This window comes from Rana temporaria, chromosome 6 (assembly GCF_905171775.1).
Source record: "Rana temporaria chromosome 6, aRanTem1.1, whole genome shotgun sequence".
Lineage (NCBI taxonomy): Eukaryota > Metazoa > Chordata > Amphibia > Anura > Ranidae > Rana > Rana temporaria.
In genome coordinates, this window is record NC_053494.1 from 11,301,430 (window position 1) to 11,318,687 (window position 17,258).

The window sequence follows — 17,258 nt, forward strand, 5'->3', positions numbered from 1 at the left end:
GGCCGGGGCGTGCGTGCCATGCGGTGTTCCTGGTTCCGGAGCATCTGAACAGCGACGGGGACCCGGTGAGTGACTGGGTTCCCACCTTTGAGGATCCCAAGCTGTACTGCTGTTTGGTGGGGAGTCAGTCTGAGGAGCGCCATTGAGAGGCTGGCGGTCCAAAAGGGCCTCGACAAACCACCAGGGATCGAGGTAGCCGGACACTGAGGGATTGATCACCTGCCGGTCGGTACCTGGGCGACAAGTTGAAGGAGATCCAGACGTAACTTATCTAAGGAGGTATGTCTCCAATAATTCAATCCAGAGGGGACCTGTGGCAGAGGTATCTTCTGAGGCTCACCAAGGAGGGTCTGTGGCAGAGACTTTATCCTACAATTGTCTGAGTGATATTCCGGCTGCCAGGTCAGTGAGAGAGGCCTGTCCGGGTACACTAAACCCACTCTGGCAGGAGTGGTGCAGAGAAGTGTTACGTTTGGGAGCAGGACTGTTATCCTATTATTACGCCTGAATCTGCTATTCTCCTTTCTTCTTCAGCTTTACTTTCCTCACCACTAGGTAGATTCAGGTACCTATGCCTAACTTTGCGGCGGCATAGCTTAAGGCATTTAAGCTACGCCGCCGTAAGTTAGCTAGGCAAGTACATGATTCACAATGTACTTACCTGCTAAGTTACGGCGGCGTAGCCTAAATCGGCGGGCGTAAGGGCGCCTAATTCAAATGTGTTTGAGGGGGGCATGTTGTATGCTAATAGGGCTTGACCTTACGTTTTTTGCGAACTGCGCATGCGCCGGGCGCCTACATTTTCCAGTGTGCATTGCGGCTAAGTACGCCGCACGGGCCTATTGATTTTGACGTGGACGTAAATCCCGATTCACGGACGACTTACGCAAACGGCGTAAAAAATTCGAATTTCGACACGGGAACGACGGCCATACTTGACATTACTATTCCAATAGGACCTAGCTCTAACTTTACGCGGCCTATCTCTTACGTAAACGGCGTAAAAGTACTGCGTCGGCCGGGCGTACGTTCGTGAATCGGCGTATCTACTCATTTACATATTCTACGCCGACCGCAATGGAAGCGCCACCTAGTGGCCATCCAAAATATTGCAACCTAAGATAGGACGGCGCAAGCCGTCGTATCTTAGATATGTTTAAGCGTATCTCTGTTTGAGCATACGCTTAAACATAAGTCGGCGTAGATTCTGAGTTAGGTCGGCTTATCTACTGATACGCCGGCCTAACTCTTACTGAATATACCTACACAAGTTTATTGTTTTTACCCGGCTGGGTAATAAAGAGCACAGCAAAGAGCACCTGACTGGACATTCCTTTACTTCCACTACATGCAATACGCATCATTCACCCCTAGGAATTCGGAGGAGCCACGAGGTAACACGCCGCCCAAAAATCCAGCAGCTCCTCCGGGGGTAATGCTACACAAGGTTTTACTGTACTAATTATTTCGTCATTTCTATACATTTTTATTAGAAAGAATTATACGGTTGTCATTAAATGCATCTTCATATTCATCCATTGACCATCTGCTTGTTAGTTCTTCAGCTTTCTGGAACGAAGGCCAAACAATAAGACAAAAAGTCATACAAATCACATTTGTGGTGTCCACATTTTTCTCTCTTGACCATCATCGAAAGTCTGGAAATATAAACCGTAATCGAGATTCCCGGTGTAGATTCTGTCCTGGTCTTGTGTCATTGATTGGGGGTCACAGTTTGGCTGTAATCCGTGGAACATGAACCATTGATTCTAGAAGCGGAAGGTTAGGTCTGCTCCGGACATCTCTCTCTGGTAATACTCATCCAGTCTCTCGCTCTGGGCCACTGTGAAATGGTTCTTCCAATCGCCGCAGATTCCTGGGGAGAGAAATCAGAGACACGTAAAGCTGATGTCACAGAGAGATACTAGATATCAGATTTTAGCTGGGGCAGCCCGTCCATTAAAGGCACATGGGCGCCGCCGCCCCCCCCCCCCCCCCCTATATGCTTAATGGATAGATTTAGGCATAGCATGACTACAGGATGCCATTAAACCTCATGTGCGTGTAAAGGCAGGCGTCCCAATACTTTTGGCAATATAGGGCTAGATTCAGATAGCCCTGCGTAAATTAGGGCGCAAGTTCCATATTCAGAAAGAACTTGCACCCTAAGTTACGGCCGCGTAACGTTTGTGCTCCGGCGTAAGCCCGCCTAATTCAAATTTGGATGATTTGTGTTTTATCCAAATTTAGTGTGACCCCACGTATTTGACGTTTTTTACGAACGGCGCATGCGCCGTTCGTAAAAGAATCCCAGTGCGCATGCTCGAAATTCCGCCGCAAATCGTCAATGCTTTAGACGTGAAATTAACTTACGTACAGGCCTATTCACGAAGGACTTACGCAAACGACGTAAAAATGTAAAAATTCTACGCGGGAACGACGTCCATACTTAACATTGCGTACGCCTCATATAGCAGGAGCAAACTTACGCCGGAAAAAGCCTAACGTAAACGACGTAAAAAAATGCTCCGGGCGTACGTACGTTTCCGAATCAGCGTATCTACCTAATTAGCATATTCCTCGAGTAAATCGACAGAAGCGCCACCTAGCGGCCAGCGTAAAATTGCAACTAAGATACGACGGCGTAAGAGACTTACGCCGGTCGGATCTTAGTCAAATCTATGCGTAACTGATTCTAAGAATCAGGCGCATAGATACGATGCCGCAACTCAGAGATACGACGGCGTATCTGGAGATACGCCGTCGTATCTCGTACCTGAATCTAGCCCATAGTGTATATATCCACTTAAGCCCCGGACCATTTTGCTGGCCAAAGACCAGAGCACTTTTTGCAATTCAGCACTGCGTCGCTTTAACTGACAATTGCGCGGTCGTGCGACGTGGCTCCCAAACAAAATTGGCGTCCTTTTTTCCAAAAAATAGAGCTTTCTTTTGGTGGTATTTGATCACCTCTGCGGTTCCTGCGGCTGTCATATGACAATACGCCGGGCAGGAAGTGGTGTCACGACTATCACCCCCCCCCCCCCATATCGTTAATGGATAGATTCATTTATAGCATGACTACAGGATGCCATTAAAGCTCATGTGCGTGTAAAGGCAGGTGTCCCAATACTTTTGGCAATATAGTGTGTGTATATATATACACACACACAGTATATTATAAATAGTATACATATAGTAGTTCCTGTTTCAGCAGACAGGTGGCAGTACTGTACCTTTCCTCATGAACGGTGAGATGGATTGGTCCATGATGGTAGAAGAGAGAGATGTGTAATTAGTAAGGGGATTCTCTTTCATTGCCTTGAAAGACGTGTGCTGACAAATCCTATCCACATCCTCTTCGGAGAAGTCTTTCCCCAAAAACTTGACAACTTTTTGGATCTCGCCAATTGGATCCTAATGAAAAGAAGACGACATATATATATATATACTCCTCGCGCAATGCGCCAAAAACTCTTTAGGCCTCCCCAATCAAGCCCCTCTTAACACGAATCACTGCCCAAAAAAAACTTTTTAGTTTCAAATTGGTAAAGACCCACGACCTGGAAGCCTTGATTTTGAAATTAAAAACTGCTTACTACCCCGGAGAAGTCTGCCCTGCTTGGCTCATCCAGGAGAACTTACACACCATTATTGATGATTTACGCTACCTAGTCAACCGCTCACTCCAACATGGGATTGTTCCAACAACTCTAAAACACGGCTTTCTGACTCCACTTCTAAAAAAAGCCAGCTTGGACTCGAGCGACACCAACAACTTCCGACCCATTTCAGCTTCTCATTTTTCAGCTAGAGTTATCGAAAGAGTGGCTCTTCTCCAGCTCCAAACTCATTGTGAGGATGGCCTGCTCTTCCACGATCTACAGTCGGGCTTCCGCCCTGGGAGGGGAACCGAGCTGGTAGCTTTGTCCACTCGAGAGAAGCTCCTTAACGTGGTGGATGCGGGCGGGTCGGCAGCCCTTTGTGAATAAAGAACTTGCCTGCAAAACTTGCGGGCCTTAGTGATTGGGTTTAGGTCTACCTTTTATGTTCCTTTGCGCTCAAATGTTTCTCCCTCAGATGAACAGGAAGACTTACCTCCAACATGTCCTCGTAGAATACGTACAGCATGTTCTTCTGCTGCCTCAGATTCCACCAATCCCTTACATGAGCTCCCCAGGAGCCGAAACCGACTACAACAGACAGGAAGTGCCTTAGTGGTTGGTCAATAAAATGGCCGACTGGTGAAAAAAATAAAACTTGTGGTTACCCCTCACCATTTCCTTGGATGAACCTCTCTACATACTCCTCCCAGGTTCCCGGGTCTGGGTGCAGCTGGTTCATCTTATCGAAATGATAGAAGGACACGGCTACATCTTTAGGGTTCCTCGCCACGTAGATGATCTAGTGATAACAGAAAATGTTGGTCAAAACTTCACGCATTGCAGAGAAAGGTCAATGTAGTCCAGTTAACGCTTTCATGACTAGATCTGAGATGCTGAGTTCAGGGGAAATTCGAAAGCCGCGGAACCCCATTAAAGTCTATGGGACACTAACAGGAAAAACCAATGTGCTCATTTGAAAGGCTTATATGCATGGTATTGTCATAAAAGTGTTTGGGGACCTGGGTCCTGCCCCAGGGGACATGTATCAATGCAAATTTTTTTTGCCTTTACCAATTCACATGGGGGGGGGGCAGGATCTGGGGGTCCCCTTTGTTAAAGGGGGCTTCCAGATTCCGATAAGCCCCCCGCAGACCCTCACATGGTGACATGGTGTTTTGGGGTCCAGACCCCAAAGCATCCTCACCCATGTTGAGGGCATGTGGCCTAGTACGGAAGGGCCTGGAATGGAATTTGTGGGGACCCCCACGCATTTTTTTTTATTTTGGTTTGGGGGTTCCCCTTAATATTAATTCCAGACCCAAAGGGCCTGGTAATGGACTGAGGGGGAACCCCATGCCAGTTTTTTGTATGACTTTTATCTGTATTGCCGGGACCTGACAATTCATGAATAGCCGCGAGTAGTTGACTTTTTTTTCCCTTTAGAAATGTCATTTTGTGCAGGGACTGTTCTAAACACGGGAAACATGCGCCACTTTACAGGCATACTATAGACACCCCCCAGGTACGAAATTTAAAGGAAAATTTCACTTTTATTGTTTCACTTTAAGCATTATTAAAAATCACAAACTTTTCTTTGCATTGATACATGTCCCCTGGGGCAGGACCCGGGACCCCAAACCCTTTTTAGGACAATAACTTACAATTCGCACTGATTTTTCACGTTTGTGTTCCATAGACTTTAAAGGGGTTGTAAAGGTACAATTTTTTTTCCCTAAATATCTTCCTTTACCTTAGTGCAGTCCTCCTTCACTTACCTCATCCTTCCATTTTGTTTTTAAATGTCCTTATTTCTTCTGAGAAATCCTCACTTCCTGTTCTTCTGTCTGTAACTCCACACAGTAATGCAAGGCTTTCTCCCTGGTGTGGAGTGTCGTGCTCGCCCCCTCCCTTGGACTACAGGAGAGTTAGGACGCTCTGTACATTGCAGATAGAGAAAGGAGCTGTGTGTTAGTGGGCGTCCTGACTCTCCTGTAGTCCAAGGGAGGGGGCGAGCACGACACTCCACACCAGGGAGAAAGCCTTGCATTACTGTGTGGAGTTACAGACAGAAGAACAGGAAGTGAGGATTTATCAGAAGAAATAAGGACATGTAAAAGCAAAATGGAAGGATGAGGTAAGTGAAGGAGGACTGCACTAAGGTAAAATTTAGGGAAAAAAAAATTGTACCTTTACAACCCCTTTAACGGTGTTCACGTGTTTGAACAAATGTTTTGCCTGTTCACACGTTCTGCTGCGAACCGAACCGGGGGGGGGGGGGTGTTCGGCTCATCCCTAATCCGCAGTTATACCCGAGTAGAGCTTACAGCAGTTGACAGATTCACAAGCCGTATGGTCACGCCTAGACGCGTTTCGTCATTACGTCTTTGTCAATAGGCGTGGCCATACAGGACGGACTCGTAACTTTATCGTTTTTACAATCGGGAAATTTTGTAAAAAAAACGTATGGCCACGCCTATTGACAAAGACGTAATGACGAAACGCGTCTAGGCGTGATCATACGGCTTGTGAATCTGTCAGCTGCTGTGAGCTCTACCCGGGTATAACTGCGGATGAGAATTCTACGATGGGTGAGCGAGTATCGCGATATGTTGTACAGTGGTTACACCATGACGTAATTTTTTTTTTTTGTCAGCGATATCCTGTCTATGTTCCAGTTGGACTTACCTGTCACAGGGTTTATTATTATAAAACTGTGTGAAATTCTGGCCCAGATTCTCAAAGGACTTACGACGGCACAGCGCCATGTACGCCGTCGGAAGTCCTAATCTGGCCCGTCGTATCTATGCGACTGATTCTTAGAATCAGTTACGCATAGATATCCATTAGATCCGACAGGTGTAAGTCTCTTACGCCGTCGGATCTTAGCTGCAATTTGTTTTTTTTACCCGCTAGGTGGCGTTTCCGTAGATTTCCGCGCCGAGTATGCAAATTAGCTAGATATGCGAATTCCCGAACGTACGCGCGGCCGACGCAGTAAAGTTACGATGTTTACGTTAGGCTTTTCCCGGCGTATAGTTGCCCCTGCTATATGAGGGGCAGCCAATGTTAAGTATGGCTGTCGTTCCCACGTTGAAATTTAAAAAATTTACGCCGTTTGCGTAACTCGTCCGTGAATGGGGCTGGACATAATTTACGTCCACGTCAAAACCAATGACGTCCTTGCGACGTCATTTAGAGCAATGCACACTGGGATATTTTAGGGACGGCGCATGCGCCGTCCGTTCGGCGCGGGGACGCGCTTCATTTAAATGATACCCGCCCCCTACCCGCCGAATTTGAATTCAGCCGGGTGATTTACGCTACGCCGCCGCAACTTTACAGGCAAGTGCTTTGTGAATAAAGCACTTGCCTGAAAAACTTGCGGCGGCGTAACGTAAATGAGATACGTTACGCCCGCACAATTTTGCGGCGATCTACAAGAATCTGGGCCCCTGTGTCTAATACACTGAAGAGTGCTGCTTTATAAGCCCCTTTCACACCGGGGCGGGAGGTGCGGTGGCGGTATAGCGCCGCTATTTTTAGCGGCGCTATACCGTCGGAATTGCCTTATGGATCACCGGAGATTAACTTTTTAAGACTTATGATATATATGCATGTGTTAATATAGCAGCGGCCTGTTCGATTAATTTTTAACTCTACGGTTTTATCTAAGCGCTGGATGAGTGACATTGTTTACTTTAAGATTTCAGATTAATGATCACCACCGAGGCTTCAAATATTTGACAGATCTTTACTTATCAACTTTTTTTTTTTTTTTGGCAGGCCCTGCTTTCACGTTAAACTATAATTAGGGTGCGCCAAAGGTTTTGATTTATTTTTCTCTTTCTTTTTTTTTGTATCTTGGTATAAACAATACAAACTTGACAGGGGGCCTAACCCACTCCTACTCTATCCAAAGCAAAAAAAAAAAAAAAAGTATCGGTGACAGAATGAGATTTAGATTTGCATATTAGCTCATTATGAATTTGTATTGCAGGTGTTTTTTTTGTGATTTTTTTTTTTAGAGGTTTACACCCTCTTTAAGGGACTGTGTCTAGAAGCTTTTACAAAGGGAACCGCGTCGTCATCTTTCCTGTTGGAAATAGTCATTTGTGATGGGAAGTTCTACATACACTAGCAGACTAGGCGCAGACATTCTACCTGCCACCCCCTAAGGCCTTACCTTGACGTTCTTATCCCACAATGACTTTGGGAAGAGCGGTACTGGTAGGTGAGTCTTAATCACTCTCGGGGAGGGTACAGATTCTAATATTTCACTCCCTGGAAAATAGAGATAAGGACAACATCAACAATGCCTGCCAGTGCCCATCATTGCTGCCCATCAGAGCACATCAGTGCCGCCCATTCAGTGCCCATCATTGCACCCTATCAGTGCCCAAAAAGGATGCCCTTCATTTCCGCCTATCAGTGCTGTCTATCAGTGCCCATAAAGGCTGCCCATCATTGCCGCCTATCAGTGCCCATAAAGGCTACCCATCAGTGCCCATCATTGCAGCCTATCAGTGCCCATAAAGGCTACCCATCAGTGCCCATCATTGCAGCCAGTCAGTGCCCACCAGTGATGCCAGTCAGTGCCCACCAGTGATGCCAGTCAGTGCACACCAGTGATGCCAGTCAGTGCACACCAGTGATGCCAGTCAGTGCCCATCATTGCCCATCAGTGCTGCCCATTAGAGCACATCAGTGCCGCCTATCAGTGCCCATCATTGCACCCTATCAGTGCCCAAAAAGGCTGCCCATCAGTGCCCATCATTGCAGCCTATCAGTGCCCATAAAGGCTGCTCATCAGTGCCGCCTATCAGTGCACCCTATCAGTGCCCATAAAGGCTACCCATCAGTGCCCATCATTGCAGCCAGTCAGTGCACACCAGTGATGCCAGTCAGTGCACACCAGTGATGCCAGTCAGTGCCCATCATTGCCCATCAGAGCACATCAGTGCCCAAAAAGGCTGCCCATCACTGCACCCTATCAGTGCCCATATAGGCTGCCCATCATTGCCGCCTATCAGTGCCCATAAAGGCTACCCATCATTGCTGCCTATCAGTGCCCATAAAGGCTACCCATCATTGCTGCCTATCAGTGCCCATAAAGGCTACCCATCATTGCAGCCTATCAGTGCCTATAAAGTCTGCCAATCAGTGCCCAAAAAGGCTGCCCCATCAGTGTCACCTATCAGTGCCCATTAGTGCTGCATATTAGTGCCTCCCCATCAGTGCTGCATTATAATGCCTCCCTATAAACACTTATCAGTGAAGGAGAAAACGTACTTATTTACAAAACTTTATAACAGAAACAAAGAAACAAACTGAAAATTGGCCCGATGCCCGATATTGAAGTGGTTAAACTACTGTAATGTTATGGGTGGGGGGTGGGGGTGTCACTGTGGGGGGGTTTCTGGATGGAGTTAGGAGACTCTGCCGCAGCCGTGGTGGCCCTGTAGGAGATGATTGCAGGAAGCTGGGGAGGCAAATGTGGGGGATGGGGTCTCTCCAGGAGGGGGGGGGGTCTGGGAGCTTTGCAGGGGCACTGTTGGAAGCTGAAGGGCCCTACAAGGGCTGCCAAACATTATTATTATACAGGATTTATATAGTACCAACAGTTTACCCAGCGCTTAGCAATATAAAAAGGCAAACAATACAGTTATAATACAATAAAATACAAGATTAAGAGGCCCCTGCTCAGAAGAGCTTACAATCTAATAGGGTGGGGCAGGTGGTACATTGTTGGAGGTTGAGGACACTATGGGGGCATTAAACGCACCATTAGTGCATTTTTTTTGTGCGCATTTTGGTAAAACGCGTATTGCTGCATTTCATGGGGCAAACTGGCAGCATTTCATGGGGTAAACTGGCGGCATTTCATGGGGCAAACTGGCGGCATTTCATGGGGGAAAATGGCGGCATTTCATGGGGGAAAATGGCGGCATTTCATCGGGCAAATTGGTGGCATTTCATGGGGCAAACTGGTGGCATTTCATGGGGAAAACTGGTGGCATTTCATGGGGCAAACTGGTGGCATTTGATGGGGAAAACTGGCTGCATTTGATGGGCACAGTGTGGCTGCAATTGATTTTTTTTTTTTTTCAGTTTGAGTGCGCCCCCCCCCCCCCAAAAAAAAAGCACCAGCCGCCACTGTATTACAGTATATTCTCCACCTCTGGGCTGGAGAAGATATTTTACAGAGATAACCAGTGAAGATCTTCAGATGGCACCTTCATAAAACGCCCATCTCTGTAAAAGTTTATTACAGAAGGGTTGTGTCCTGTGATGAGAACATGTTCTCTGCTCGTCATCTCTCAGCGACATAAACTATTACACATGAGAGATCAACCATGATCATCAGGATCTCCTTATTTTATTTCTCCTTCATAAACACTAGATCAATACCATCCACTAGATCAATACCATCCACTAGATCAATACCATCCACTAGATCAATACCATCCACTAGATCAATACCATCCACTAGATCAGTACCATACACTAAATCAATACCATACACTAGATCGATACCATACACTAGATCAATACCATACACTAGATCAATACCGTACACTAGATCAGTACCATACACCAGATCAATGCCATACACCAGATCAATACCATACACCAGATCAATGCCATACACCAGATCAATACCATACACCAGATCAATGCCATACAGTAGATCAATACCATACACTAGATCAATGCCATACACTAGATCAATACCATACACTAGATCAATACCATACACTAGATCAGGGGTCTCCAAACTGCGGCCCAAGGGCCAGATGTGGCCCTTTGCTAGCCTTTATCCGGCCCTCGGGCACAATTCCTCCCACTGATATGAGGCATTATTTCTTCCACTGACACCAACAATGGGGCACTATATATTCCACTGATACCAATGATGGGATACTATTCCTCTTACTAATAGGGGGAATACCTCTCCTCCTATTGACCACCAAACCCAAGGCCATATTTATTCTCACTGATGCTGGGCCTGTGACATTTTCTGCCCCTGTTGGCCACAATCCGGCCCTCCTAAAGTCTGAAGGACAATAAAGTGGCCCTGCGTTTGAAAAGTTTGGAGACCCCTGCACTAGATCAATACCATACACTAGATCAATACCATACACTAGATCGATACCATACACTAGATCGATACCATACACCAGATCAATACCATACACTAGATCGATACCATACACTAGATCAGTACCATACACTAGATCAATACCATCCACTAGATCAATACCATACACTAGATCGATACCATACACTAGATCAGTACCATACACTAGATCAATACCATCCACTAGATCAATACCATACACTAGATCGATACCATACACTAGATCAGTACCATACACTAGATCAATACCATCCACTAGATCAATACCATACACTAGATCAATACCATACACTAGATCAATACCATACACTAGATCAGTACCATACACTAGATCAATACCATCCAAAACCCATGACTGACCTGGTGGGACCTCCCCTGGGACGCGGAACTCCAGCATCGGAACCTTTTGGAAAATGGCGCCCCTCCGACTCTTCTCGATGTCTCCATCATTGAGGACCAGATCCACGATCTCACTCATCCATGTTGTACCTAGGAGAGGAAAACCATCACAATTCCTAAACAATGATGGCGTTGAGGGTCTCTTTCGCCAGGGACTAGAGATTGGTACCTGATTTGGGGTAGGTGGCTATGACGATGTCGTCATCCCTGGCCTGGAATCGATCGGTAATCTCATCCAAATTGTGGGCGAAAGCGCAGATCATGGGAACTCCTCGGACGTTCACCAAATCTCGTCTACGCCATTCGGATGACGTGGAATTCATCTTGACAGCCCGCGTTGAATGAAGAACGTTGCTGAGATACGTCGTCGGCGTCCTTCGCAGATCTGAGGTCCCGGTGTGACCCGTCCCTTTTGGTAATTATTCACTTTTAAAAAGGATTAGTCACCAAAAAAATCATGTTCTGATCAGTAGGTCGTACTTTCCCCCTTGGTTACCTCTCACCTACTTACCTCTCACCTACTAGGCTTCAGCAGTCTCCTAGTCACTCCCTGAATTACATAACACTTTCCCACACTCTTCTTTGTGCCCGTCTGTTCTGTTCCAGTGAGGCCGCCCCCACCCTAATCCTTCCTCCATGTGGGGGCCTTTTGGGACTCGCTGGACGGATATGTCGTCTCTAAACATCTGCATTCCAGAGGCGTTCAGGCAAAAGTGTCCAACTCCTTTAGAATCTATAGACGCAATTTCCAATTCCTGGGACTTTAACCACTTCAGCCCCGGACCATTCGGCTGGCCAAAGACCAGAGCACTTTGTTCGATTCGGCACTGCGTCGCTTTAACTGACAATTGCGCGGTCGTGCGACGTGGCTCCCAAACAAAATTAGCGTCCTTTTTTCCTCACAAATAGAGCTTTCTTTTGGTGGTATTTTATCACCTCTGAGGTTTTTATTTGTTGCGCTATAGACAAAAATAGAGCGACGATTTTGAAAAAAAATCTATATTTTTTACTTTTTGCTATAATAAATATCCCTGAAAAAAAAAAATGCATTGGCCCAGATTCAGTAAGAATCTGCGCCTTTCTTACGCAGGCACAGGGCAGCGTTTTTGCCCTGCGCCCGCGCAAATTTTCTGCGCTGCCCGCGATTCACGGAGCAGAAGCTCCGTAAATTGCGGGGGCGCTGTGTTAACTTGCCCGGCGTACGGGCGCCTAATGTAAATGATCACGCCGGGGGCGGGAATCATTTAAATTAGGCGCGCTCCCGCGCCGAGCGTAGAGCGCATGCTCCGTCGGGAAACTTTCCCGACGTGCATTGCGGCAAATGACGTCGCAAGGACGTCATTTGCTTCAAAGTGAACGTGAATGGCGTCCATTCACGATCCACTTACGCAAACAACGTAAAATTTGAACGTCGCGACGCGGGAACGTGGCCATCCTATAGCATTGGCTGCGCCTGCTATTAGGATGTGTAACGTTGCGCGAAACCCAACGTACGCAAATTACGTAATTTGCGTACGCAGGGCCAGCGCAAGTTTGTGAATCGGTGTTAGTATGCAATTTGCATACTATACACAGATCACAATGGGAGCGCCCCCTAGCGGTCATCGCTAGAATGTAGCCTAAAATCTGCGTGGCATAAGAGCCTTATGCCACGCAGATTTTAGGCTGCAGTCGGCGTAGCAATGTTCCTGAATCAGGAGCATTCGCTACGCCGGAGCAAGTAAGCAATTGCGCCGTGTAACCTATGGTTACACGGGCGCAATTGCTTCTTGAATCTGGCCCATTGTTTACTGTGAAAATGACAATTGCAGTTCGGGAGTTAACCACAGGGGGGCGCCGAAGGGGTTAAGTGTGACCTCATTTGTGTTTCTAACTGTAGGGGGGTGAGGCTGTAGGTGTGACGTCATCGATTGTGTTTCCCTATAAAAGGGAACACACGATCGATGACGGCGCCACAGTGAAGAACGGGGAAGGTGTGTTTACACACAGCTCTCCCCGTTCTTCAGCTCCGGGGACCGATCGCGGGACTCCAGCAGCGATCGGGTCCACGGGTCCCGCGGTCACGGAGCTTCGGCCTGGGGCTGGGCACTTAAAGAGGACGTACCTGTACGTGCTTGTGCCCAGCCGCGCCATTCTGCCGACGTATATGTGCAGGAGGCGGTCCTTAAGTGGTTAAATAATTATTTATTTCTATCTCCTGTATCTATTTGTGGCTGGAGTTGTGCTTTAAGGATCACGGTATTTGCAGGCTGCAGTTCTCTATGTGGCAGTTGCGCAACGAAGTCATCAATCCCATGGTAATCACGTTACAACCGTGAAGAAAAGGGGCGTCTTCAGGAGGGGTTGCTATGGATTCCCACCATTGTTTCCTCCAGACTAATTCTCTAAGTCTTTGGATAAATCTCCCAGCTCAGCTATTTGTTACTGAGGGCTTGTATGTCATGAGAAGGCTGCATAGTTCAGGACCTGGCTGTGTAAATGATAGGAGTTCCCAATATTCAGTACAAGACATCAAACTGTACAAAAAAAAGATCTTCAGCTACATTTAAAGCCCAACTTTGTGCCCTGCCCCCCCCCCCCCCCGCATTTTCCCAGAGGACCCCTCTGCCCCGTGAATCCCCCCCCATATATTGTATGCTTTGTTTTCTATACTTACCTTTTCCAGGTGGACATGTCTTCTTCTGATCTTCTTCCAGCAGTAGGTGTTCCTCAATGATCTGCATTATTAAACAGTGAGTGTGAAGGACCCCTGCAGGGGGCGGGTCCATGACACCCTACATCCCTGGTGCCAAACCTATGTCCCCTGTCCTCAACAACTGCTATAGCATGTTCACAGTCTCTGACCATCGCCTGTATGATGTCCGCAGTCTCTGACCATCTCCTGTATTACGTCCGCAGTCTCTGACCATCTCCTGTATTACGTCCGCAGTCTCTGGCCATCTCCTGTATTACGTCCGCAGTCTCTGACCATCTCCTGTATTACGTCCGCAGTCTCTGGCCATCTCCTGTATTACATCCGCAGTCTCTGACCATCTCCTGTATTACGTCCGCAGTCTCTGACCATCTCCTGTATTACGTCCGCAGTCTCTGACCATCTCCTGTATTACGTCCGCAGTCTCTGACCATCTCCTGTACTACGTCCGCAGTCTCTGACCATCTCCTGTATTACGTCCGCAGTCTCTGACCATCTCCTGTACTACGTCCGCAGTCTCTGACCATCTCCTGTATTACGTCTGCAGTCTCTGACCATCGCCTGTATGATGTCCGCAGTCTCTGACCATCGCCTGTATGATGTCCGCAGTCTCTGACCATCGCCTGTATTACGTCCGCAGTCTCTGACCATCGCCTGTATGATGTCCGCAGTCTCTGACCATCGCCTGTATTATGTCCACAGTCTCTGACCATCGCCTGTATTATGTCCGCAGTCTCTGACCATCGCCTGTATGATGTCCGCAGTCTCTGACCATCGTCTGTATGATGTCTGCAGTCTCTGACCATCTCCTGTATTATGTCCGCAGTCTCTGACCATCACCTATATGATGTCCGCAGTCTCTGACCATCGCCTGTATTACGTCCGCAGTCTCTGACCATCGCTGTATGATGTCCGCAGTCTCTGACCATCGCCTGTATTATGTCCGCAGTCTCTGACCATCGCCTGTATTACGTCCGCAGTCTCTGACCATCGCCTGTATAATGTCCACAGTCTCTGACCATCGCCTGTATGATGTCCGCAGTCTCTGACCATCGCCTGTATGATGTTCGCAGTCTCTGACCATCGCCTGTATTATGTCCGCAGTCTCTGACCATCTCCTATATCATGTCTGCAGTCTTTGACCATCTCCTGTATCATTGTCTGCAGTCTCTGACCATCTCCTGCATCATGTCTGCAGTCTCTGACCATCTCCTGCATCATGTCTGCAGTCTCTGACCATCTCCTGCATCATGTCTGCAGTCTTTGACCATCTCCTGCATCATGTCTGCAGTCTCTGACCATCTCCTGTATCATGCCTGCAGTCTCTGACCATATTTTTTATCATGTCTACATTACAGACAGCTCAGTAAAGCTCATTGGTTGCAGGACGGATGTTGCTCTTTGCTCTGCTTTAGTCGTTTTTTGGTGTTATTGAGTCGCTGAGGACTATAAAACCCTGGCAGGAAATTTGCTGAATCACCATAGAGCACGTGTGGCTGAGCGGGGGCAGGGGGGGGGGGCGCAGCTCAGCTGAACAAAGCGGGTCCCTGTTGTGAATGTAATTGGTTCTTCATGAACTCTTTTCACCTTTTTTCCTCCTCTCCCAAAACACACCTTTGCTCCGCCTCCCGAGCGGCTCCTGTTATCAGGACCTTCACCATTCAGGCTCCATTCACACCTTAACCCATCCAAAGTCCTGTGACTTCTTCGGAGTGCGACTTTAACCACTTCAGCCCCCGGACCATTTGGCTGGACAAAGACCGGGCCACTTTTTTTGCGATTCGGCACTGCGTCGCTTTGCCGACCGCAATCGCGGGCCGCCCGGGAACATCCAGTTCCCGGAAACAGCGAGCGCACTTATGAGGCAAGCGACGGGCGTGCGCCCGCTGGGCGGCAAATTTAAAGGGACAGACAGGTACGCCCCATTTACCTGCTGGTGCCATTGTGTAGACGTATATGTGCGTGCGGAGGTCACTATGTGGTTAATTCAAATAACAAATAATTTGTTCTGCATTGACTTCAATGGGATGCAATACCGAGTGCAGCCAGAGGTAGGGGGGCGTCAGATAGCGCCGAAATGGCCAAAAAGTCACACTATGAATGATAAATGCACGGTCATACAACACTGTACACATATGACATTTTTATTGTTTTTATTTTATTTCACATGGACAGAGCTTTCTTTTGGTGGTATTTAATCACCACTGGGGTTTACATTTTTTGCTAAGCAAATGAAAATAAAAAGACAGAAAATTGTGTAGAAAATAAATAAAAAAATCTTCAGTTTGTTATAAAATGTTGCAGTCAGGTAATTTTTCTCCTTCGCTGATGTGTGCTGATGAGGCTGCACTGATGGGCACTGATAGGCTGCACTGATGGGCACTGATAGGTGGAACTGATGGGCACTGATGAGGCTGCACTGATAGGTGGCACTGATAGGCACTGGTAGGTGACACGATGAGCACTGGTAGTCGGCACTGGTGGGCACTGATGAGCCAGCACTGGCGTGCACTGATAAGGCAGCACTGACGAGGCTGCACTGATGGGCACTGATAGGTGGCACCAATGCTGTATCCTGGCCTAGGCCAACAAGGCCCAGGCCTAGGGCAGCACTTTGCAGGGGGGCAGTATGGACAGTGTGGGCGGTTGGCATTCTGCAACTGTGGGGGGGGGGGGGGGCTTCTAATTTTTTACCATATTTGTCCCATTGCAGAGATTTCCCTTCACTTCCTGCCCCATAGCCAAACAGGAAGTGAGAGGAAATCTATTCAAATTAAGGGAATCCATTGACCCCCCCCCCCCCAGGCCATCAGAACTCTAACATTTCAGGGTGGGTCTTAAACTGCAAGGGGTGTGGCCTTGACAGGAAGGGGTGGGTCGTATTTAAATTAGGGGGTGCACGAGTTTAGTCAGGCCTAGGGCAGCACAAAACCTAAATACACCCCTGGGTGGCACTAATGAGGCAGCACTGATAGGCACTGGTAGATGGCACTTATGGGCACTGGTAGTTGGCACTGATTGGCAGCACTGGTGGACACTGTCAGCACTCATGGACACTGATTGGCGGCACAGATGAGCCAGCACTGGCGTGCACTGATGAGGCTGCACTGATGGGCACTGATGAGGCTGCACTGATAGGTGGCACTGATGGGCACTGATGAGGCTGCACTGATAGATGGCACTTATGGGCACTGGTATTCGGCACTGGTGGACACTGATTGGGGGCACTGATGGGCACTGATGAGGCTGCACTGATTGGCAGCACAGGTGGGCACTGATTGGCAGCACTGGTGGGCACTGTTGGGACTGCACTCATAATCAGGACACTAATAATCAGTTCCCTGATTATCGGTGTAAATGTCCCTTTAATACAAGCCGGTTATCAGCTCTCCTCTCCTTACACTGTCAGCGCGAGGAAAGGAGA

At 47.8% G+C, this 17,258-nt stretch overlaps 1 protein-coding gene across 3 annotated transcripts; it reads right to left on the reverse strand.

The window, feature by feature from the left end:
• Positions 1–1,507: 1,507 nt before the first annotated feature.
• LOC120943073 (sulfotransferase family cytosolic 1B member 1-like) lies at positions 1,508–11,752 on the reverse strand. Of its 3 annotated transcripts, none has more exons than XM_040356162.1 (8): positions 11,654–11,752; positions 11,312–11,568; positions 11,104–11,232; positions 7,789–7,886; positions 4,278–4,404; positions 4,099–4,193; positions 3,237–3,417; positions 1,508–1,876 (listed from the first exon to the last, which is right to left on the reverse strand). In XM_040356162.1, the coding sequence occupies exons 2-8, from the start codon at positions 11,463–11,465 to the stop codon at positions 1,770–1,772; spliced, it is 891 nt and encodes a 296-aa protein (XP_040212096.1). In that variant the 5' UTR covers positions 11,466–11,568; positions 11,654–11,752; the 3' UTR covers positions 1,508–1,769. The 3 variants fall into 3 exon arrangements, with proteins under 3 accessions (XP_040212096.1, XP_040212097.1, XP_040212095.1); XM_040356163.1 differs by having other exon boundaries at positions 11,312–11,551; positions 11,654–11,737; XM_040356161.1 differs by lacking the exon at positions 11,654–11,752 and having other exon boundaries at positions 11,312–11,642.
• Positions 11,753–17,258: the final 5,506 nt, after the last annotated feature.